This window comes from Ranitomeya imitator, chromosome 1, assembly GCF_032444005.1.
Source record: "Ranitomeya imitator isolate aRanImi1 chromosome 1, aRanImi1.pri, whole genome shotgun sequence".
Taxonomy (NCBI): domain Eukaryota; kingdom Metazoa; phylum Chordata; class Amphibia; order Anura; family Dendrobatidae; genus Ranitomeya; species Ranitomeya imitator.
The window spans coordinates 77,046,631-77,069,817 of NC_091282.1; the positions used below are offsets into that span (position 1 = coordinate 77,046,631).

General features: G+C 41.3%; 2 protein-coding genes across 2 annotated transcripts in view; one reads left to right on the forward strand and one right to left on the reverse strand.

Annotated features, from left to right (window-relative positions):
- Positions 1-1,091: 1,091 nt before the first annotated feature.
- The window catches only part of CDC20B (cell division cycle 20B), a 77,528-nt gene continuing 55,432 nt past the window's right edge, over positions 1,092-23,187 (forward strand). The window contains exons 1-2 of the mRNA XM_069748386.1: positions 1,092-1,177; positions 1,258-1,314. Coding sequence (XP_069604487.1) covers positions 1,115-1,177; positions 1,258-1,314 — 120 coding nt within the window. The 5' untranslated portion in view covers positions 1,092-1,114. The remainder of the gene's footprint in view (positions 1,178-1,257; positions 1,315-23,187) is intronic.
- Positions 9,520-18,632, reverse strand: GPX8 (glutathione peroxidase 8 (putative)). The gene is made up of 3 exons (XM_069748360.1): positions 18,372-18,632; positions 17,829-18,090; positions 9,520-10,064 (listed from the first exon to the last, which is right to left on the reverse strand). Exons 1-3 carry the CDS (start codon positions 18,576-18,578, stop codon positions 9,901-9,903), a joined length of 633 nt encoding a protein of 210 aa, XP_069604461.1. The 5' UTR covers positions 18,579-18,632; the 3' UTR covers positions 9,520-9,900.

Below are 23,187 nucleotides of genomic sequence, written 5' to 3' on the forward strand. Positions count from 1 at the left end.
TACATTCGAATACCATTTTGCAGGGGGGGAGTTGGAGGTAAGCGCCAACAGGACCAATGAAAAAGTGCCGAGATCCAGTGTAAAAGCGCCGTAAGATATACAGCTTGCCCTAACAACGATCCATGGACAGAAAAAGAAAAAGAGTTATAAAAGGCGGGAATGAAAAAACGAAAGCAAAAGAACAAACAAACAATAATTGGTCTAATCCTGAAAGGGTTAATACCATGTTTTTTTTTCAACGTGCAACGTAAAGACGAAACCGAAAATACAACGTATAAATGGCTTCCCACGTTTTCTTATCCCGTATTTTGGCGCGATTTATGGTCACGTGATCGACGTCAGTCAGAACTACGACTCGTCCGGCGCAAAGGAGACGTCACGTGTGCAGGGAAAGGTGGAAACGTCATGGGGCGTGGAAGAAGCGTAGGAAAAAGGGGAAAAGGCAAAAATGAACATTGTCCAGGACTTAACGGGGTTAATAATAATGATAGTAATAATAATGATGCTAATAAATAATAATGTAAAACCTATTGCTTGTCTTCGATGTGTTTGCTAGACATATAATAACATTACCGTGAGAGTCAGATATAAATGATTCTATCATATAATAATAATATGCACAATAATATAATGATAGTAATAGCTCGAGTACACAGATACAGCACCGGGCACAGCACTACATGGAATCAGCAGTCGTCTCCATCCCTGCCCCCGGCATGTTTGGGTAACTATGGCACCGGAGCCCGCTGCTTTCACCGCCGGTCGGTTATCAGCCGCAGACTGGCGCTCTGGCAGCCGCGGCCGTGACACAGAGCAGCGCCGGCGGCAGCGCTGACAGTAGGGAATCCCGTGCAGTGACGTCATGCAGCTCCACCAATCAGATGAATGAAGTTGCGGTTCGCGCCTCCTCCTGGAACGTTCAGACTAGAGGGATTCCCTCCCGTGACGTCACGTTTCCTCTCCAGGCTCCAAACTGTTCCGCCAATCAGAGAGCAGCACAGGTGATTCCCGCTCCATCCGCCGCCCGGGCTCTGCCTTTATAGCAGAATGGTCCCCAGGGGAGCGGCACAGGCTGCAGACACCGAGGAGAAGCAGGAGCAGCACGTGTGGGGGGATGGAGTGGAAGCTGGAGAGACTGTCCTCCCCCAGAATAAGGACGGACGAGCAGGTGATGTGGGTAAGGGTCCTGCAGCCTTGTTATAAGGGGGTCTGCAGCTTTGGGATGAGATACATTCAGGTTGTTTTGTGTTTTCTTAGGAAAGTATCATGAAGACTCTTGGGAAAAGCTTCAGAAGGGGCAAGAAAAGAAACCAGGTAAGTGCAGAGGGGGTAAGATAAGGGGGCGTCACACAGTGCCCCATCATTGCACGGGGGCGTCCATCGTTTAGTGTTTTTCTTTATATTTTATATATTCATGTTTAATGTACTTGTCTATATTGAACTGTGATTTCTGTTACGCTGTAATGTCTATTGTCTGTACAAGTCCCCTCTATAATTTGTAAAGCGCTGCGGAATATGTTGGCGCTATATAAATAAAATTATTATTATTATTATATTTGCCCCGTATTCACATGGAATAAATGGCACTATAAAAATATATAATAATAATAATACTAATAATATTTTTTTTTACTGTTCCCATTTCACACCAAGTAATGGTGGAATCTTTTACTCCAGGTTATTATTATTATTTTTTCTGTTATATGTGTGTATCAAAATGTGTTTTATAAGAAATAATTATATATTTTCTTTTTTTTTTTTTACTTTATTTTACGCATATATACATACATGTTATGAGTTACATATAGTTTTTTTTCCCTTTTTCTTCACTGTAACTCGGGCGACCATTGCAGCCCCAGTTACAGGGGAAACAGACCCTAAAGTGACACAATAATAAAAACCAAACCTTTCGGTTGATCGCATCCTTACATCAATCTGATATACTGTTGGACATACGAGTTTGCCTAAGGCTCTGTTCACATTTTATTTTCAGTAGAATAACAAAATTACCATTTCTGGGGAACCCGCCATATGATGAGCAGCAGCCGCACTACACAGACCCCGTTGACTATAATATGGCTTTTTTTGTTGCATTGTTCATCAATATACTGCAAAAAATAATGTCCTTCAACAAGTAAATCTGCTGAAATCTGCAATGAGAAGTGAACTCAGTCTAACTGAACTGTGAATGCAGCTCTGAAGTATCAGTGCAGGATGGGTAATGTGATGGGTGTACAAACTTCTTGAACTTTTAGATGTAAATGATATCTATATATTGGCTGTAAAATAGGCGATCTAGCCATCATGCAACTGACTTTGGCGTTCCCAGAAAAGACAGATAAGGGGCTTAGCCGAAACCTCACCTATAAGGACTAATGACATATCGCTATGCCATGTCAGACCTTTTTTTTTTAAAGTGACAGTGTTCCTTTTATTGAATGTGTTGCTTAATCTGTACAAGCTGTGCTGTGGCTGGGGCTAATGTAGCATGGCATCCATAGTCTCTGGGCACAATATTACATTTTAGGTTTGCAGATCATCAGTTCATTTGCTGCCAAGGCCTCATTCATCGTGGCGCTCTAGGATCAATCAGCCATCAGCACATATGACCCGTCCTCCCTTGATGCGTCTGTTTGGATGGGATCATACCCAGACGCCTCCAGTGCTTTGTGCAGTTAGGCGGATGAGGCGGCCAGTGAGGCAGTGCATTGCTAGCTGGCTGTTGTGATCTGATAACACAGCTGCTAGATGCCCTCCACACTGTGGTGTCTGAGAATCGCCTTTGAAAGGCCAAGTTCGCCATCTTGTGGAATATTTTGTAACTACATGAATACTCTTTTCTCATCCCTGGAGACTATTATTAAAATGTCAATGATGGACTCAATATCAGTGGGTCCAATCACTATAACTGTTTCGGGTAGGCAGTGTATTTTTAGCTGGCTGCTTGTCATAGTATTCTGCAGCCGCTAATGCCCTGCCACCAGCAACAGGGAAAATACGTTGCTTCCATTGCTCAGTGCGTTGGGCGTATACATTGCGTGTGGGTGGAAGGCAGTGTAATGTTAGCTGGTCTGATGCTACATACATCGGCTAACTTGCATCTGCCCCCTTTCTGCATGCCTGCTCGCCTAGAGGACATTAGGGCCGACAATTATCAAATGTGTCCTAATATTGCACCAAATCTTTAGTGCTCTCAGCTCTGCTCTGCCCCTACGCATTCATGAAATGTCACAACTTTGCGATAAATTTGGCACAAATTATGTTTATGCAACTTTTTAAGCACAGTAGTCTCCAATGGCAATGTGGAAAATGTCACAAGTTAAAGGGGTTGTCCACTTCTTAATCTGTATGTTTGCCCCTAGTAAAATAATAAGATCTCTACTCACCTCCGGTGTCGGCGCCGCTTCAGCTGTGTCTGCATTGTCTCTCCCAGGGATCACGTGACATTATGTCATGCAATCCCTGTGGCCAATCAGCGCTGGCTTCACTCTCCTCTCCTTCGGACAAATCAGACATCTGGAGGAAATAAGCGAGTGGCTGCAGCTCTCACTTCCTCCAGATGTCAATTATGTCTGTAGGAGAGGAGCGTGAAGCCAGCGCTGATTGGCCACAGGGATTGCGTGACATAACAATGTCATGTGAGCCCCAGGTGAGCGAGTGCTGACATTGCTAGAATGGCACCAGCCTGAGAGGTGAGTATCAGTGTTATTATTTTACTTGGGGGGGGGGGGGGCATGGGGATTCAGTAGGGGTTGTCTGAGTAGGGAACAATCCCTTTAATGTTACATTTTGCTCAAATTTCAACCTTTTATGCAGGTGAAAAATAGGTATGTTTGTTCATACGTTTATTTAAGACAGCTATGACATACTGTATCTAGAATCTGCTACTTTTTTTGCATCTTTTCTGTAGAAATGTATTCTTGAATATGTCGTACTGCTTAAGAGCAGAAACCCTGCTTCGTTTTCTCATCATTTTTAATTTTTGTCACAGGCACTAAAATGCTATAATAAATGGGGTAAAACGTTGATGATCTTCGGGTAGGCATTTACAGTAAGAAAATGTCACAATTTGCGCAAAAATAAAATTTAAAATCGCAAAGATACATGTTCTCCCCTATGGTATAATAAAACATGATTAATTCTTTGCGCACACAAGATGCTCATTTTTGATACTACGCTAATGTTTTATATATCAGGACTATCGGCTCTGGTTCTCCCTCAATAGGTAACACAAAGAGGCTCCAGCATTTTTTTAAAGGGGTTTTCTGGTCCTTCTGCTGCAGTTTGTTAAAAAAAAATGCATTACTCATCCTCCCCAGGCCCGGGGCTGAGTGTCCCAGTGTCTGTTATTTTCAGTGTGATGTCTGTTCTGCAGATAAGAGGCACTAGAGCAGCAGCAGGCACTCAGTGCTGAACCTGGGGAGAGTGAGTAAAGCATAGTCTGTTTTTTTAAAGCAAAACTACCATCGGGGAAGAGGGGTATTCCAACACTAGAAAAGCCCTTTAAGTGGTGGATCCTTTTTCTAATAGGGTATGTCCAACCTTACAAACAGTCCTGGTTAAAAATAGCCTAGCTTTGTGTCTACAGGTCCAAGGCAGACCTATTATTATTATTTATTATTATAGCGCCATTTATTCCATGGCGCTTTACATGTGAGGAGGGGTATACATAATAACAAGTACAATAATCTTGAACAATACAAGTCACAACTGGTACAGGAGGAGAGAGGACCCTGCCCGCGAGGGCTCACAATCTACAAGGGATGGGTGAGGATACAGTAGGTGAGGGTAGAGATGGTCATGCAGCGGTTTGGTCGATCGGTGGTAGCTGCAGGTTGTAGGCTTGTCGGAAGAGGTGGGTCTTCAGGTTCTTTTTGAAGCTTTCGATGGTAGGCGAGAGTCTGATATGTTGTGGTAGAGAATTCCAGAGTAGGGGGGATGCACGAGAGAAATCTTGTATGCGATTGTGGGAAGAGGAGATAAGAGGGGAGTAGAGAAGGAGATCTTGTGAGGATCGGAGGTTGCGTGCAGGAGAGTACCGGGAGACGAGGTCGCAGATGTATGGAGGAGACAGGTTGTGGATGGCTTTGTATGTCATGGTTAGGGTTTTGTACTGGAGTCTCTGGGTGATGGGGAGCCAGTGCAGGGATTGACAGTGGGGAGAGGCCGGGGAATAGCGGGGGGACAGGTATAGCGGGGGGACAGGTGGATTAGTAGGGCAGCAGAGTTTAGAATAGATTGGAGGGGCGCAAGAGTGTTAGAGGGGAGGCCACAGAGCAGGAGGTTACAGTAGTCAAGGCGGGAGATGATGAGGGCATGGACTAGGGTCTTTGCAGATTCTTGGTTTAGGAATGAGCGGATCCATGAAATATTTTTGAGTTGGAGGCGGCAGGAAGTGGAAAGGGTTTGGATATGTGGTTTAAAAGAGAGATCAGTGTCAAGGATTACCCCGAGACAGCGGGCTTGTGGGACTGGGGAGAGAGGGCAGACCTATGGAGCTTCTTGTTGGCACGTGCATTGTCTGATCCTGCAGTCGCACTCCTTCCATCTATGATAAAGGCGAGTATGACTGCAGAATCAGACCACATAGGGTTTTCCTTATGGATTATTATCTTTGTTATTATTGGTAATTATAAACTACTGAACCAATAAAGAAGAGTGGAACTAATATTTGTGCAAGTCCAGAAGCCACATAATAGCCTGCCTATAGTCAAGGGGACAAACTCCAAAATACACTATAAATCCTATTATGAATCCTATAAAAAATGTTACTATTGGATTTCATATTTTAAGAATAGTCTTAGAAATGACGCCTTTAGTTTGCGCTTCATGTGTGTTGTGCCTGTGGAAGTTCAGCCCGCAGACAGCCCGGGAAACGCAGAATAAAGAGCGTAAATTGTATGTGTGGTGATTAGGCAGTGTATTGTTAGTTAGCTGTGGTGTGAATATCAGCTACTACGTACACTACCACATCAGCACATGTCATTGTCAACGGATGTGTAGAATAAAGGGTACGGTGAAGGTTAAAAATAATTTAAAAAAAAAACACGTGGGAACCCCTCTAATTTGATAACCAGCCAAGATATAACTGACAGCTGAGGGCTGCAGCCCACAGCTGTCGGTTTTGTCTGGTCTTGTTAGCAAAAATAAAAGGTGACCCCACGCCATTTTTAAATTGTATTTATTGCACAGGCGCCAGCTGATGAATACTCTCATCATCCACCTCCTGTTCTCGCTGCGATAACCTTTTTACCGCCGGTCACAGCTGCTGGCTCACACTCTGTCATATGTGTGACAACGTGGGACCCACAACGCTCTGACTGAGGGTAACAAACTTGCCACCGATCAGAGACGGTGTTTCTCGTGCTGTTACACACATGACAGCGTGGGAAACACCGGATGTTCGGGCCCCCCAATCATTGAATGGGACCTGGGTTTGGGTTTGAGTTCAGGTACCGTTCTGTTACCCGAACCAAAGTTTTTAAAATGTTTGGCCTATCCTGCTAGAATCGACATCCCCGGGTTCACCCATCACTATTTACGCATTATAAAAGAAACGTTCATAAAGTTGTGTACCTGCTATCTACTGTATATAACCCTCCCCAAGTTAATGTTCAGTAAAAAGTTTATTTTGAACTGGTGGTCTCCCTCCTTGTATTATCAAACATCTGGTCCTGGCCAACCAGCAACATCACTTATATGCAGACTGTGCGGGCATAGTGCCTTCACACCACAAGTCCACAACCCAACCAAGACCCCCACCTTCATGTAACGTGCCGAGGCGTAAGAGATGAGTACTTCGCCCATGGCTACCTCGCCACCTTACACATACACCAAATGTGCCATACATGAACAGCACACAAACCAATGGCAATGAATAGGCTTGTTCACATGGATACACTATAAAACTCAATGGGCATAAAGAAAAACAATGCAATATAGACCCCTGACATATAGCATCCATTCCAGTGATTATTTAGGAAACTGTGTTTGGCCTTTTATTATTTTTTTTTAATCGGTGATGCATTAAACAGATATTTTTAGTTCAACTCACCTGCTGGTACACGGAGGTAGAAAACAGGAACACTGTCTCTTTAAATCTTCGGTTGGTTTATTATATGGTGGCATAAACCAACAAGAAGGAGAAAGTAAAACCAGTCCTTAAGGCAAAAACAGGAAAACAACAAAGAAAACAAAATGCTGTAACAGAGTCCATATGTTTGGGGGTAGCTGCCCGCGCTGCAGCAACACAGGTTCAGTCTTTTCTCCTCAGGACACAAACCACTGGAGGTCCTCCCTTCAAGTCCTGCTGAACAAAGACTGCCCCTGGAGCCCAGCTATTTAAGCCCCACACCATGTGACTCCTCCCCCATGTGACTAATCACATGACTGAAACATCACACATGTCCTGTCAGCACACGGAGGTGTCGACTCTGCAGGTTGGCGATAAGGTGGACATCCTCCCACCCACTCTATGAATGTCCACATAAAAGCCAGCCCATTTATGCAACTTAGCTGAATCCTCACAACACTTAATGTGCTGGAGGAAAATACTCTGGGTTTCACATCAGTGACGCCATTAAGTGTAGTGACACATATCTCCCCTCCAGTACCTTACCAGTGACTTTATCACACAGAGGTCAATGGATGTTAAAAAAAAGACACACAGAGCACCATAGTGATAATTTTTTTCATGCTTACATGAACCCGGCCTTAGGTGGATGACCTTTCATAATGAATTATGTCCTTAAAGGGAACCTGTCAGCAAGATCATGCATAGTAACCTACACACAGTATCAGGTCGGCGCCGTTATACTGAATAAAATGATTCCTTGGTTGATGAAATCCATCTTGTGGTCATTCTTTAATCTTTATTTTCAGTTTTGTGTTAATGATATGCTCGTGTCCTAAGGCGGGGTTCATGTATGCGGTGCTCTGATTAGGTATTCATAATGCAGACTGCTGATAGGTCACTGATCCCTCACTGACCTGCCCCCTAGTTTGCATAATGAATACTAGCACATGCTGAATGAAAAAAAAAAAAACACTTCTGCAGGCCGGTACCTGCACAGTAAAGACGCGATTATGCTGCAGGTACCGGCCTGCAGAAGTGTTTTTTTTTTTTTTCATTCAGCATGTGCTAGTATTCATTATGCAAACTAGGGGGCATGCTGTTCTGTATAACCACTATTTTATACATCACCATTACAAGAAAAGGTAATACATTTTCCTACGCAGTCATCCCAATGGATCCATTTAAATTAGCGCCATACTCATACCCGTTACTCATACCCGTTTGGGATCCTTTTTGTACCACTTGTTGACCTTATTGAGGTTGATCCAATTTAAAAAGTGGATCAGAATAGTGAATGTTACTTTTTTTTTCAGAGGGACGGATGATAAAAACATTTACTTGCATTAATGCTGTGTGAGGACCGTGTGCATAGACATCATATCTGTACATGAGGCCTTGTAGATAGATGTGGTAGTGGGGAGCTCCCTGCACACATATCTGAGCTTGCTGCATGGTTTTAGAAACTAATGGATAAACAAGTGACCACTGCAGCCAATCACCCTGCTAAGGCAGGTGATTGGCTGCAGCAGTCCATTTGTAAACGCAACATCACGATTGGCAAAGACTGGCAGGAGTAATTAGAGGGCAGGTGCTGGAACGGTGGGGAATTTAACAGATAAGTAATACTTTGTTTGTTTTATGGCATTTTATCATCTCGCCTTTTTATTATTGTTCATAAATAACCCTTTTAAAGTGGAAATTTTCCTGGATTTCTTTTAATTTAACCCAGATACCTCCCAGGTTTGCCAACTTGACTTTTTTGTTTTTTTTCTGGACAGCTTATCAAAAAATCATGGGCAGGCAGACAATATTTTTAGGGACACAATGGAAAACCATAATATATCATTGCAATTATAAATGATTCTTGTCTGCACCTCATAATTCCGATATAAAGACATCAGCTGCATTCATTGTAAGCTGTAAAATGATGATAATTACAGACAAAATAACCTGTTTCTTCAGTTTAAAAAAAAAATCACTGACGCCATATTTTTTTTTTATTGACAGGTCAAAAAAGTGCCCTATTTTTGTGGACTTTTCAAATTTTTGGATCGTAGGCAACCCCGGGACCTCCTTCATCTGCCGTTACTATAATGATTCTGGAACAATTTTTCTTTTTCTTCTGTGCCCCTCCATTCCAAAGTTATGCTCTCCAGTAATAAAGATGCACATTTTCCCTTTAACCAACCAGGTGTATACCACTGATCTTCTCTGTAGGCGTCGGCTTTTTCTCCTCTGATGCTGGCCAATGAAAACACGGCCACACCCACAGGGAGGTTCTATATCACACGCTTAGCTGATTGAAAATTTTAATCTTTATTACTGGAGGGCATAAGTTTTGAATGAAATGGCATAGAAGAAAAAGAAAACCTGTTACAGAATCAATAGAGCACAGGCAATTGGAAGAGGTTCTCAGTTTAAATAAAAAAAAAATTCAGAAAAAGTCCCCTTTAAGCCCTCCAGATATATTTTCACATAAAAATGTACAAAAAAACCTCATGTCAACATAATCTCATCATAATTTTCTCTCGCAACCAATATTTAATATTTCTGCACAGGCAAAGTCCATATAAGTGGTGTTAAAGGTCATCATAGTGCAGTATCAAGTCCCACACCCCAAAAGTGGCATATCCCATTTCTTAAAAAAAAAAAAAAAAATTAGCATGGGATGTATTTTTGGACAGGATTTAAAAAATATAAATTGTCTTTTTTCTAAGGGATGCAAAATATGAAAACCAAAGAAAGAAAAAAAAAAAGAAAAACAAATATCTAAAATTAAGCCCCATTGAGGATTCTTGCTATAATAAGTCCGGCCTGAGGTAGCTTCAAAGATCTTCCTTTTTCTTCTTAATAATTTCTCTGATCATAGAAGCCACATCATCTCTTATATTTTCCACAGGATCCTCCGGTCTCCAGGTTTTCATAACTTGACCTTGAGGGTTGACCAAATATTTCCAAAAGTTCCACCTTGGCTCCTTCTTAGTTGAATCTAAATTGAAATAAATATAATCTATTATTTATAGAATTGAGTTATTTTTTGTTTCATGTGAATCTATTGTAACAATACTTCTGCCCCTCCCCCCCCCCCATCCCGAAACCTAAATATTTCTGCTAGGTATTGCTGCCTTTGCAGATTCCACACCAATTATCTTTCCATTTTATGCAGTGATACATCACATAATTACACAAGTTTGGTGATCTATTTGGGATAACTATTATGCTTTTATTAGATTTATACACAACTTCTAACAATAGTTAGTGATGGATAAAATACCCACAGTGGAGTCTGGGTATCCTACTGCTTTGCGATGATCGATTCTGAAAATTGAAGACTGCAAACGGTCAATGAAAAACGTACGGCAATAGGGTGCAACTAGGAAGCCATCAGTGTCTTGTCCGAGTGTTTCACTGGACCCAAACACTTGCATTGAAGAGTTTGATCCTTAGCTCAGATTAAAAACATACATGCCTAAAAAAATTTTGTGTGAACGCTCGGGATACAATTCCTTCATGAAAAAAGCACATCTGAATGAAGTCTTACTCCCATAGATTGAAACGGAAACTCAGTAGAGCACGCAACAGCGGAAATTAGTGAAATTGGGGAGTCACTGTTCTCCGCAAAGGGGGTGGTGGGACACCTAATGGGTATTTTTGGCAATACGAGTCTTAATTTCCAAAAAGCAAATTCTTACCCATCTCTGTGCATGTATACCATGTCATATACCATTCAATGTCTGAGACTGTCAGACATTCGGGCAATGACTATTGCCCTCATCTATCTACAGCTCTATATTCTGGATCAGGGAGGTCTCAGCAGTGGGACCCCCAAGTTAACTGCAAGTCCTTTAAAAAAAAAAACAAATTACAAGTGCAATTGGCTGACATTGACTATGAGGAGAAACTAAGGATTAGATCCTGATGGCCACATAAATGGGGGTTAGCGTGGTAAGGGAATTCCATTTGGTTATGGGTGCTTCCCCCCACAATGCAAACTCCAGCACGGTCATTAATAGGAGTTGTTCTGATTCCTTATGTCCAACCTCAGTTGTCACACATAGGTGGTCAACCAGAACCAAAGAGCAAGCAGAAAAAAAGAGGCCAGAAAGATGTACCAAGAAGTTTAATTATAATAATTATTAGTGATGATCGGGCACTGAAATGCTCGAGTGCTTGGTACTCGAATCGAGCAGGTCAGACGCTCAGAGGGGCTCAACTCGAGTACCAAGTATAACGAAAGTCAATGGGAAACTCAAGTATTTTTCCAAAGGGCCTTAACAGGAGGGCTGGGGGGGACAAGAAAATAGCTGAAGTGGATGGAAACAGTGCTCAAATGGAATGGCAACAGCATGGGGAAGACGCCTGAATGCATCTCTGACTCCCAGATCGCTGTTGAGAACAATATTGTTAAAAGTATTACTACACTTTTAGGGTACGCTCTCATGATCAGTGTTTGTTCAGGCTTTCACGCAGCTGAAATTCCACATAAATCCCTCACCTAAGCTCACTTGCGTTTTTCCTTGTGTTTTTGGTATGTTATTAGATGTGCAAAGATATAGATAGATATGGGGTAGATAGATAGCCGTGAGACATATAATTAGTGCGTTGCTTGTGTTGTTTACTGTACATGGATTAACCAAATAAATGAAAAAATGACGTGGGATCCCTCATATTTTTCATAACCAGCCAAGGTAAAGCAGACATCTGCGGGCTTATATTATCAGTCTAGGAAGGTCCAAGGTTATTGGGCCCATCTATCCCAGCCACCCCAGAAGTGAAGCATCACATCAGATGTGCCAATTCTGGCGCTCTGCCCGGCTCTTCCCGATTGCCCTGGATGGTTCCAATTGGGGTAAAGGTAGTTGGGTTTGATGACAGCTGTGATTTGTCACAAATCACATCTGGCTTCAAGCCCTGGGGTTAGTAATGGAGAGGTTGTCTATCAGACACCCCAATTACTAACCCAGTAATCAAGTTAAAAACACACACACACACACACACACACACACACACACACACACAGGAAAAACACTTTATTTGAATAAAGACTCCTCCACACTATCGCTCGTTCACCAATTTAGTAAAAAAAAATATTTCATGCAGGTCTGAAGTAATCCAACGAATTTGAAGTTGTCCAGAAAAAGAGAACTGAAAAACATAAAAAGACAGAAATAAAGAAAATAGACCCCCCTCGTTCACCAATTTATTACCCAAAATATATCCACCCAGGTCCGATGTAGTTCACATTCCCTGATTCTATCTCCGGTGTATGTGAATAGCAGTCAAGTTCCTGATATTCACAGGTGCGGGGTTGTGACTTCAATGCTCATCATCATCACTGGATCTCTCTGAGCGAGGAACTTTACTGCTATTCACAGATGCTGGAGACAGAATCGGGCAAAGTGGAGTACGGCGGACCTGCATGGCAACATTTTGGGTAAAAAATTGTGTACGAGGGAGTGTCTATTGCCCTTATTTCTGTTTTTTATGTCTATCTTTTTCTGGTCTCTTTAGGATTGGTTGGATTACATCGGACGTGCATGGAATTTGTAAATTTTTTTTAAAATAAAATGGTGAACGAGGGATAGTACGTGGGAGTCTTTATGCAAATAAAGTGTTATTTACTGTGTGTGTGTGTTTTTATTTTTTATTACCGGATTAGCAATGGGGGGAGTCTGATAGACATCTTTCAATTACAAACCCAAGGGGTTGATGACAGTTGTGTTTTTTGACAAATCACAGCTGTCATCAACCCCAACTACCATTACCCTATTTGCCACCACACCAGGGAAATGTGGAAGAGCAAGACAAAGCGCCAGAATTGGCAGATCTAATGTGATGCGCTTATTCTGGGGTGGCTGCGGGCAAGTATTTTTTATGCTCTGAAGGGCCCAATAACCAGGGACCTTCCCAGCCTGATAATATCAGCCCCTAGCTGTCTGCTTAACCTTCGCTAGTTATCAAAACTAGAGAACCCAAGTCATTTTTTTAAATTACAGTATTTATTAAAACCAGGCAAAAACTTACAAAGTGTGTCACTTTTGTACTCAACATCAATAATACTTTTTAGCATAGTAAAAAAAGTAAATGTTGAGGTTTATCTTTGGTAGGCATATGCCAAATGGTGTACTTTTCCCAAATATTTTGAACCATCTACATTTTTTATGACAAATCCATGAAAGAGAACACATAGCTATCACATAGTTGCCTTTTTTTTTTGCAATGTAGCATTTTAATTTTTGTAAATAAATAGCATACACATGTTGTAAACCTGATTTTTCAAAGAACCAATAAAGGCAATAATATTTAATGACACACGCCCCCAGAAGAAGAATAGGCGAAACGCGCGTCGGGGTGAGACTCTGCAGTATCGGCACACCACACAGGTATTATGATGTGATCCCATGCACCGTATTTTAGGTTAATAGAGTAGCATTATGCACACAGACACTTTATTATATTATGCTCACAGATGGTGACTATTATTAATAGATTGTCAAGAGGTTGAACCATCTAATCTTTGCAAATGGTATTTTGACCCATATTAAACTAGATTGATGTGTTTTCTTTTGTGGTTACCACATGATCACCACTTATTTAAGAGATATACAGTACAGACCAAAAGTTTTTCTGTATTTAGCTGCTTTTTTTTGCCATAATACAAATTCTAACAGTCTATTCAGTAGGACTATCAGCTGTGTATCCACCAGACTTCTGCACAACACAACTGATGGTCCCAACACCATTTATAAGGCAAGAAATCCCACTTATTAAACCTGGCAGGGCACACCTGTGAAGTGAAAATCATTCCCGGTGACTACCTCTTGAAGCTCATCAAGAGAATGCCAAGAGTGTGCAAAGCAGTCATCAAGGCAAAAGGTGGCTACTTTGAAGAACCTAGACTATAAGACATAATTTCAGTTGTTTCACACTTTTTTGTTAAGTATATAATTCCACATGTGTTAATTCATAGTTTTGATGCCTTCAGTGTGAATGTACAATTTTCATAGTCATGAAAATACAGAAAAATCTTTAAATGAGAAGGTGTGTCCAAACTTTTGGTCTGTACTGTACCTTTATGTGAATGAGTGTGTCATTCTGCTATGTGTCTTTGGTTGTTTTTTTAAGGCATCCATTATATACTTTAACACAATTCTATGGATATTTATTTGAAATAAACTTTATTACTCTTTTGTATACACTTCATGTGCCTTTATTTGTTCTGTGAAAAATCAGTCATGTACGGAGTGTGACCTATGATGTTTAGGTTATATTTGTGGACTAATATGTATACACATGTTCAGGGCCGGACTGGGGCTAAAATTCAGCCCTGGCATTTGAAGTTACACAAGCCCACTTGTCACATGGTGACTGTATAATATCTTTGTACACTTGTAGGCAGGGCTGGTTTTAGGCAAAGTGGGGCCCTAGGCAAAGTTTAAAATGGGGCCCCAAATGCTAACATATTGCACATCACGCATTTCGGTTGTATTTACATGCGCTGATCTCAGACCGCTAAATGAGTTTGATCGACAATACTGAAGTTGTTTAACGCTTGTTTCACGGCCTCTTTCCACCAGCTGAGGAATAATGATGGGACAGAAGGATCACTAATAGATCACTACCAGATCACCATACAGTATGATGTTATCAGCAGCACATCTACAGTTTACACCGGCGATGTGCAGCTGAGAACAATGATTTTTGTTCCAGCAAAAGCAATCTGAATATGCAGCATTTTACTTGTTTAGTAAAATACACCCCATAGTCCTCCATATATTATAATGTGCACCACAGTCCTCCATATAGTATAGTACACTCCCTATAGTCCTCCATATATTAAAATACACTGCTCAGTCCTCCATATAGCATAATACACTCCTCGTAGTGCTCCATATAGTATAATGCACCGCCATAGTCATCCATGTAGTACAATTCGCTTCCCATAGTATAATGCACCCCATAGATCTTCATATAGTATAACGTATTCCCAATAGTCCTCAATACAGTATAATTCAGCCCACATATAGTATAATGCAGCCACCACCCTACAGAATATAATGCAGCCACTCCAGAGTATAATGCAGCCAACCCAGAGTATAATGCAGCCACCCCATAGAATATAATGCAGCCCCCCTGATAGTTTAATGCAGCCCCCTCATAGAGTATGATGAAATCACCCCTCAAAGAATTTAAATATAATACAGCCCCCCATAGAATATAATGTAGCCCCAAATAGAATATAATACAGCCCACATCCCCACAGAATATAATGCAGCCCCATCAAAGAGTTTGATTCAATTATCCCTCCTAAAATCTAATTCAGCCCCCCATAGAATATAATACTGCCCGCCTCCCCATAATATATAATGTAGCCCCATAGACTATAATGCAGCCCCCATAGTATATAACACTGCCTCCCCCATAGAATATAATATACCCCCACAATAGTATATAACACAGCCACATAGTATATAACAAGGCCTCCCCCATAGAATATAATATACCCCCCATAGTATATAGCAAAGCCCGCATAGTATATAGCACAACCCGCATAGCATATAGCAAAGCCCGCATAGTATATAGCACAACCCGCATAGTATATAGCATAACCTGCATAGTATATAGCACAACCCGCATAGTATATAGCACAACCTGCATAGTATATAGCACAACCCGCATAGTATATAGCACAACCTGCATAGTATATAGCACAACCCGCATAGTATATTGCACAACCCGCATAGCATACAGCACAACCCACATAGCAGATAACACAGCCCACGTAGTAGTATACAGCACAGCCCACACAGTAGTAAACAGCACAGCCCACGTAGCAGTATACAGCACAGCCCACGTAGCAGTATACAGCACAGCCCACATAGCAGTATACAGCACAGCCCACGTAGCAGTATACAGCACAGCCCACGTAGCAGTATACAGCACAGCCCACGTAGTAGTATACAGCACAGCCCACGTAGTAGTATATAGCACAGCCCACATAGTAGTTTACAGCACAGCCCACATAGTAGTATATAGCACAGCCCACATAGTAGTATATAGCACAGCCCACACAGTAGTATACAGCACTGCCAACACAGTAGCATAATGCACAGCCCACAGTAAAATACAGCACAGCCCACACAGTAGTATTTAGCACAGCCCACATAGTAGTGTACAGCACAGCCCACATAGTAGTATATAGCACAGCCCACATAGTAGTATATAGCACAGTCCAAATAGTAGTATACAGCACAGCCCACACAGTAGTATATAGCACAGCCCACATAGTAGTATACAGCACAGCCCACATAGTTGTATATGGTGGGGGGGTGAGTCGGCGCGCAGCAGCCCACTACTGGCACCGGCCCTTCTGGCATTTGCCAGAACTGCCCGATGGCCAGTCCGGCCCTGCACATGTTGTAAACCTGGAGTCTGAATCCATTATAGTAAAATATGGAATAACCCCAGCACTGCATTCTTTTAAAGGGATTGTCCAGACTTGGTATATAAAAGGGTATTCCCAGCTCCAAGATCGTATCCCAATATGTAGTAGCTGTAATAAGAATTATTAGCAAATTCCTCCAATTAGAAGTGCAGTATAGTTCTCCTAATAACCTGAATAGCTTATCTCTTGTGCAGGGCATTGCAGCAGCTTAAGTATCCATGGTAATGACCACTAACAACTAACTAACTCTCACTATATAAGTAGTAACCATGGACACCTAAGCTACTGTAATGCCCTGTACATGGGGTAAGCAACGTAGCTAATCAGAAGAACTATGCTACATTTCTAATTGGAGGTATTTGCTAATATTATTATTACACCTACTACATATTGGGATAGGATCTTGGAAATGGGAAAACCCCCTTAAGTCTGTAGTCACTCTATGCGACTTCAGACTTGTAGCCTAAGGTCGGACAACTCCTTTAAATGTAATATGTATGGGAGCCTTTTGTCTAAAGTATTGTGCCGTGGGCTCATGCTCACAGTCATATCACTGAACCATGTTACATGAGCTATAATATTTGTCTCGAACACTGTAACCCTATAGGGTAAGTGCCCACGGCCACGGAATTGCTGCGGGTTTGATGCTGCATATTTATGCAGCATCAAACCCGCAGCGGCCAAATGTTACAGCATAGTGGATGGGATTTCTAGAAATCTCATGACCACTATGGGTCCAGAGATGCCCGTGGATCACCCATGGAGCCTGATATGCGGCACTTCTTTCCAGACTACAGCATGACATTTCACCAATAGAATGTATTGAATGCGGTGGATCCCCACGGTTCAGTGAACACATGCGGAGTCACCTGCGTTCAATAGAAGGCGGCGCATTGGACGCAGCAAACATACGCTACGTCCTAAGCGCTGCTACTCCCGAACCGTGTGCACATAGCCTTATTGTACGTCCATGTGCCCCTGAAGCTATATGGAACAAGAGAAGTTTCTATGGACTCCATATCACTACATGGCATACTAAAGAGGTGTTCTCTGCTAAACACATTGATCCTAAAATGTAAAGTGCTGCGGAATATGCTGGCGCTATAGAAATAAAAATGATTATTATCCTATGGGGAATTCCATCCCTAATGGAACGCGATTTGATACGGGGTGCATGTTTATAAGAAGGGCTTCCGTGTGCCATCATTTCCGTTTTTACGAGTCCTTATTCTCCCCCATGTGCAAAAGAATAACAAAGTCCTATGTGGATAAAAGTAAATCGAAAAACCACCGATTCCCCAAACTTACCAACAAGGAACCTGAATGCAGGTTCTGCTTCTGAGCCCAGAATCTTTATTTTGTCGAATATTGGGAACGTCACTCCATAGTTTCCCTTAGCGAAGGCGTCTATCGCTTTGTTCGAATTTGGCTCGGAATCCCCAAATTGATTGCAGGGGAAAGCGAGGACATTAAAATGGGACGGCCCAAACTCCCTCTGTAATTCCTGTAGCCCTCTGTAGTTTGCATCTGTGTGCTGACAGGCGCTCGCCACGTTTACAACCAGAGACGCCTGCAGGAAAAAAGAGCAAAAAAGTCACTGTAATGACCGGATCTGTATACAGACCTCATGCACATAGCCAGAGCAGGAGTAGACTATTCTATACATTTTGCCAACAGCCCTCGGACTGACAGGCCATATATACAGATCCAGCTAAGGGTTAACTCTAACCAGAAATGATTAAATTATATAGTAAATAAATAACATAGTTTAAAATAAAGTAAATGTAACATTGCCTAAAAGTGTACACATAACTCTACAATATCCAGGGGGGTCTGCGACCTGTTACTCACTTTGCCTCTGTATTTGCTCAGCGACACTGTCTTCCCCTTGGAATCGTTCACTTCGTAGGAGTAGAAATCTTTCCCTCTGGGTTTGAAGAATTTTAACTGTAAAATAAATAGAGCCGCCGTGCACACCACCATAGAGAAGAAGACAAGAAAGACTTTAGCTTTTGGGGACGAACATTTTAAGGGGTAAGGAGGAGGCAGAGTCTCCATTTTGGAGATTTTGCAGGGAAGTTTCAGCAAGTCCCTGGAATGTAGCTTTGGGAGGAGCACAGTCTGTAACTGGAAACCAGATGATTTCTCAGCCCACTGGAAGATACTTAGGAGGGTCTGAGACTGGGACACAAAGTCACTGGGGGGAGTGCATGTGTCAGTAAGGCACTGGTAAAGCACCTTTGTTTTTGTAGTAGTGATGTACAATAACAAATTGTATTGTGATACCGTGTTAGCCAGAAAAATCGATGTGAATATTTTTCTGCCAAAGATGACAGAAGTATTCTCAGAGTGATACCTTTATTGGCTAACCAGAAAATAATATGTTTGCAAGCTTTCAGAGCACAGTGGCTCCTTCTTCGGGCAAGATTACAAATAAATGTGCTTGTTTCTTACTAATCTATTTGTAATCTTGCCTGAAGAAGGAGCCTCTGTGCTCTGAAAGTTGCAAACTTATTATTTTCTGGTTAGCCAATAAAGGTATCACTCCTGGAATACTTCTGTCATCATTGGGCAGAAAAATACTCACATCGATTTTTGTAGTAGTGAATGAAAGATAAAGATACCTGTAAGTCGGTCATACAAAACTATGTTATTTTCTGAGAGTAATCGATCGAATAGATGATGCATTTGTCATAATATTAAAATTTGTCATAATATAATAATTTGTCACAATATAAGGACTAGTTCACATAAGAAAAATGCAAAAATAGAAAACACGTTATGCAAGTGTTTAATTAAAAAATCATCTAAATAATTAATAAGCAACAATTTTTGGTTAATTGGGGATCGCTCACGTTAATACTTCTTGCGTCTGAAGATTTGCTATCTATACTACTGTAAGAATATGTCAATTTACTCATTGGTAAAAATGATTCTAAATACAAACAAATTAACCAAATGGTGCAAGCAGAATAATGAATATGATGGATATTGGTAAACGTTCCCTGTCACAGCTGACATACATTCACTCCGAAATTTTGCACCAAACGATACCTTACTTTATTTAATAATTTTGTACATCTTCTGAATCTTCTTATGGACATAGTTACAGAGAGACTTAAAGAGGTTATACACTGCTATTATGCTTTGAAGACATTTTTAACCCCTTAAGTCCCAAGGGTGGTTTGCACGTTAATGACCAGGCCAATTTTTACAATTCTGACCACTGTCCCTTTATGAGGTTATAACTTTGGAACGCTTCAACAGATCCCGGTGATTCTGATATTGTTTTCTCGTGACATATTGGGCTTCATGATGGAGTAAAATTTCTTTGATATTACCTGCGTTTATTTGTGAAAAAAATGGAAATTTGGCGAAAATTTTGCAATTTTCCAACTTTGAATTTTTATGCCCTTAAATCACAGAGATATGTCAAACAAAATACTTAATACGTAACATTTCCCACATGTCTACTTTATATCACCACAATTTTGGAACCAAATTTTTTTTGTTAGGGAGTTATAAGGGTTAAAAGTTGACCAGCAATTTCTCATTTTTACAACACGATTTTTTTTTTAGGGACCACATCACATTTGAAGTCATTTTGAGGGGCCTATATGATAGAAAATGACCAAATTCTGACACCATTCTAAAAACTGCACCCCTCAAGGTGCTCAAAACCACATTTAAGAAGTTTATTAACCCTTCAGGTGTTTCACAAGAAATTTTGGAATGTTTAAAAAAAAAATGAACATTTAACTTTTTTTCACAAAAAATTTACTTCAGCTCCAATTTGTTTTATTTTACCAAGGGTAACAGGAGAAAATGGACACCAAAAGTTGTTGCACAATTTGTCCTGAGTACTCCGATACCCCATATGTGGGGGTAAACCACTGTTTGGGCGCATGGCAGAGCTCAGAAGGGAAGGAGCGCCATTTGACTTTTCAATGCAAGATTGACTGGAATTGAGATGGGACGCCATGTTGCGTTTGGAGAGCCCCTGATGTACCTAAACATTTAAACCCCCGACAAGTGACACCATTTTGGAAAGTAGACCCCCTAAGGAACTCATCTAGATGTGTTGTGAGAGCTTTGAACCCCCAAGTGTTTCACTACAGTTCATAACGCAGAGCCGTGAAAATAAAAATTCTTTTTTTTTTCCACAAAAATTATTTTTTAGCCCTTAGTTTTGTATTTTCCCAAGGGTAACAGGAGAAATTAGAACCCAAAAGTTGGTGACCAATTTGTCCTGAGTACTCTGATACCCTATATGTGGCGAGCTCTGCCATTTGGGCGCATGGCAGAGCTCGGAAGGGAAAGAGCGCCATTTGGAATGCAGACTTAGGCCGGCTTCACACTTGCGAGTTTTACAGACGTAAGAGCGCAGAAACTACGTCCGTAAAACTCGCAAAAAATACGGCACAATTATTCTCTATGCCCCTGCTCCTATCTGCCGTATTTTACTGATCAGTATTATACGGCTTTCTACGGCCGTACAAAATCGCAGCATGCTGCGTTTGTCACCGTACTGCGCAAGAAATACGCCAATGAAAGTCTATGGAAGCGTGAAAAATACGGATTTCACACGGACAAGCAGTGTGACTTGCGAGAAATACGCAGCGCTGTTAGAGAGAAAAGCCGGTAATTCAGTGCGGTGTACAGTAAAATCACACTGACAGCTTACAGTCCAATAGGTAGAATAAATGTGTACACATAGAATAGGTATATATATATATATATATGTCAGTGAGACACATATATGTATATATATTAATATTTATTCCAGCGCTATACAGCTTGAAAGCCGGTAATTCAATTACCGGCTTTTTCTTTCTCCTTCCTAAAAGCCGACATGATTTGAGACATGGTTTACATACAGTAAACCATGTCTTCTCTCCATTTTTTTTGCAGATTCCACACTACTAATGTCAGTAGAGTGTATCTGCAAAATTTGGCCGTTCTAGCTCTTAAAATAAAGGGTTAAATGGCGGAAAAAATTGGCGTGGGCTCCCGCGCAATTTTCTCCGCCAGAGTAGTAAAGCCAGTGACTGAGGGCAGATATTAATAGCCTGGAGAGGGTCCATGGTTATTGGCCCCCCCCTGGCTAAAAATATCTGCCCCCAGCCACCCCAGAAAAGGCACATCTGGAAGATGCGCCTATTCTGGCACTTGGCCACTCTCTTCCCATTCCCGTGTAGCGGTGGGATATGGGGTAATGAAGGGTTAATGCCACCTTGCTATTGTAAGGTGACATTAAGCCTAATTAATAATGGAGAGGCGTCAATTATGACACCTATCCATTATTAATCCAATTGAATGAAAGGGTTAAATAAAACACAAACACATTATTTAAAATTATTTTAATGAAATAAAAACAATGGTTGTTGGAGTATTTTATTCTACGCCCAATCTAATCACTGAAGACCCTCGTTCTGTGAAAGAAAAAACATAATAAACCAACAATATACTTACCCTCCGCAGATCTGTAACGTCCAACGATGTAAATCCTTCTGAAGGGGTTAAAACATTTTGCAGCAAGGAGCTTTGCTAATGCAGGCTGCTCCTCGCTGCAAAACCCCGGGGAATGAGTCTAAATATAGATCAATGAGCTATATTTAGCTTCATTTGCGGTGAGGCGCCCTCTGCTGGCTGTTTATAGATCGTGGGAACTTGCCTAGAAAGCCTGGGAGCTTTCTAGGAAATTTCCCACGATCTATGAACATCCAGCAGAGGGCGCCTCACCGCAAATGAAGCTAAATATAGCTCATTGATCTATATTTAGACTCATTCCCCGGGGTTTTGCAGCGAGGAGCAGCCTGCATTAGCAAAGCTCCTTGCTGCAAAATGTTTTAACCCCTTCAGAAGGATTTACATCGTTGGACGTTACAGATCTGCGGAGGGTAAGTATATTGTTGGTTTATTATGTTTTTTCTTTCACAGAACGAGGGTCTTCAGTGATTGGATTGGGCGTAGAATAAAATACTCCAACAACCATTGTTTTTATTTCATTAAAATAATTTTAAATAATGTGTTTGTGTTTTATTTAACCCTTTCATTCAATTGGATTAATAATGGATATGTGTCATAATTGACACCTCTCCATTATTAATTAGGCTTAATGTCACCTTACAATAGCAAGGTGGCATTAACCCTTCATTACCCCATATCCCACCGCTACACGGGAATGGGAAGAGAGTGGCCAAGTGCCAGAATAGGCGCATCTTCCAGATGTGCCTTTTCTGGGGTGGCTGGGGGCAGATATTTTTAGCCAGGGGGGGGCCAATAACCATGGACCCTCTCCAGGCTATTAATATCTGCCCTCAGTCACTGGCTTTACTACTCTGGCGGAGAAAATTGCGCGGGAGCCCACGCCAATTTTTTCCGCCATTTAACCCTTTATTTTAAGAGCTAGAACGGCCAAATTTTGCAGATACACTCTACTGACATTAGTAGTGTGGAATCTGCAAAAAAAATGGAGAGAAGACATGGTTTACTGTATGTAAACCATGTCTCAAATCATGTCGGGTTTTAGGAAGGAGAAAGAAAAAGCCGGTAATTGAATTACCGGCTTTCAAGCTGTATAGCGCTGGAATAAATATTAATATATATACATATATGTGTCTAATGACATATATATATATATATATATATATATATATACAGTATA